This window comes from Penaeus monodon, chromosome 22 (assembly GCF_015228065.2).
Source record: "Penaeus monodon isolate SGIC_2016 chromosome 22, NSTDA_Pmon_1, whole genome shotgun sequence".
NCBI lineage: Eukaryota > Metazoa > Arthropoda > Malacostraca > Decapoda > Penaeidae > Penaeus > Penaeus monodon.
The window spans coordinates 7,255,377-7,256,165 of NC_051407.1; the positions used below are offsets into that span (position 1 = coordinate 7,255,377).

Genomic DNA, 789 nt, shown 5'->3' on the forward strand with positions numbered 1-789 from the left:
TGACCCTTCTACACCCTTAAAGTTTGTTTATCAGCAAATAAATACATGTACTAAAATTCTGATGACTATGAATCAGGGTTTGGTATAACGGAGAAATGATTGAAACAGTAAAATTTTATTTATTTACATGATATCAAATAATCCATTCATGACCACATAACTATGTTCTGGCTGACACTAACAGAGCACTCTTTCACGGATTTCACCAAAATGTAATAGAAATAAATATACGCAAGTTCTCATTATGACATTAACCGATGGACCTGACAATAATGAAACAAAAAGTATGGAAAAATGTTCGGAGAAAAAGTCATAATGGAACAAAATAGAGCTTGATGATGCAATAATTTAGTTATTGATTATCTTGCCATCTGACTGCATTATAGTTTCAGGCTATAGTTAATTTTTGGACAATGCAACCCAATTACTTAATGGTAACTACAGACAGAGGAGATAATAACACTTTGCTAAGTACAGACATAACAAATTGTGGCTTATCATCTGCTAATCGAAATATCGTACTGTATAACTGTGAGAATGCTAAAACATATGATATGCCGAGTTTACTGATAAGATAAAGAATACTTCAACAATCATTAGCAAAATATAAGCAGATTTGATTATCAAAAAATATTAAGATATACCAGGAGATAATACATGAAAAATTGACTTATCGGAGCAATGAGGATTTTGTCTTACCAGGGACTGCATGTCGGAGGATGGTGACACTTGGGAGGGAATACCAATGGTCTTATATACTCCCACGCTGTCACGGAAGCCCCTTCCTCC

At 33.8% G+C, this 789-nt stretch overlaps 1 protein-coding gene across 1 annotated transcript in view; it reads right to left on the minus strand.

Moving 5' to 3' along the window:
- The window catches only part of LOC119587525 (keratin, type I cytoskeletal 9-like), a gene marked incomplete in the record, with an annotated part of 2,482 nt that extends 1,747 nt beyond the window's left edge, over positions 1-735 (minus strand). The window contains 1 exon segment of the mRNA XM_037936250.1: positions 700-735. Coding sequence (XP_037792178.1) covers positions 700-711 — 12 coding nt within the window.
- Between the last annotated feature and the right edge of the window lie 54 nt (positions 736-789).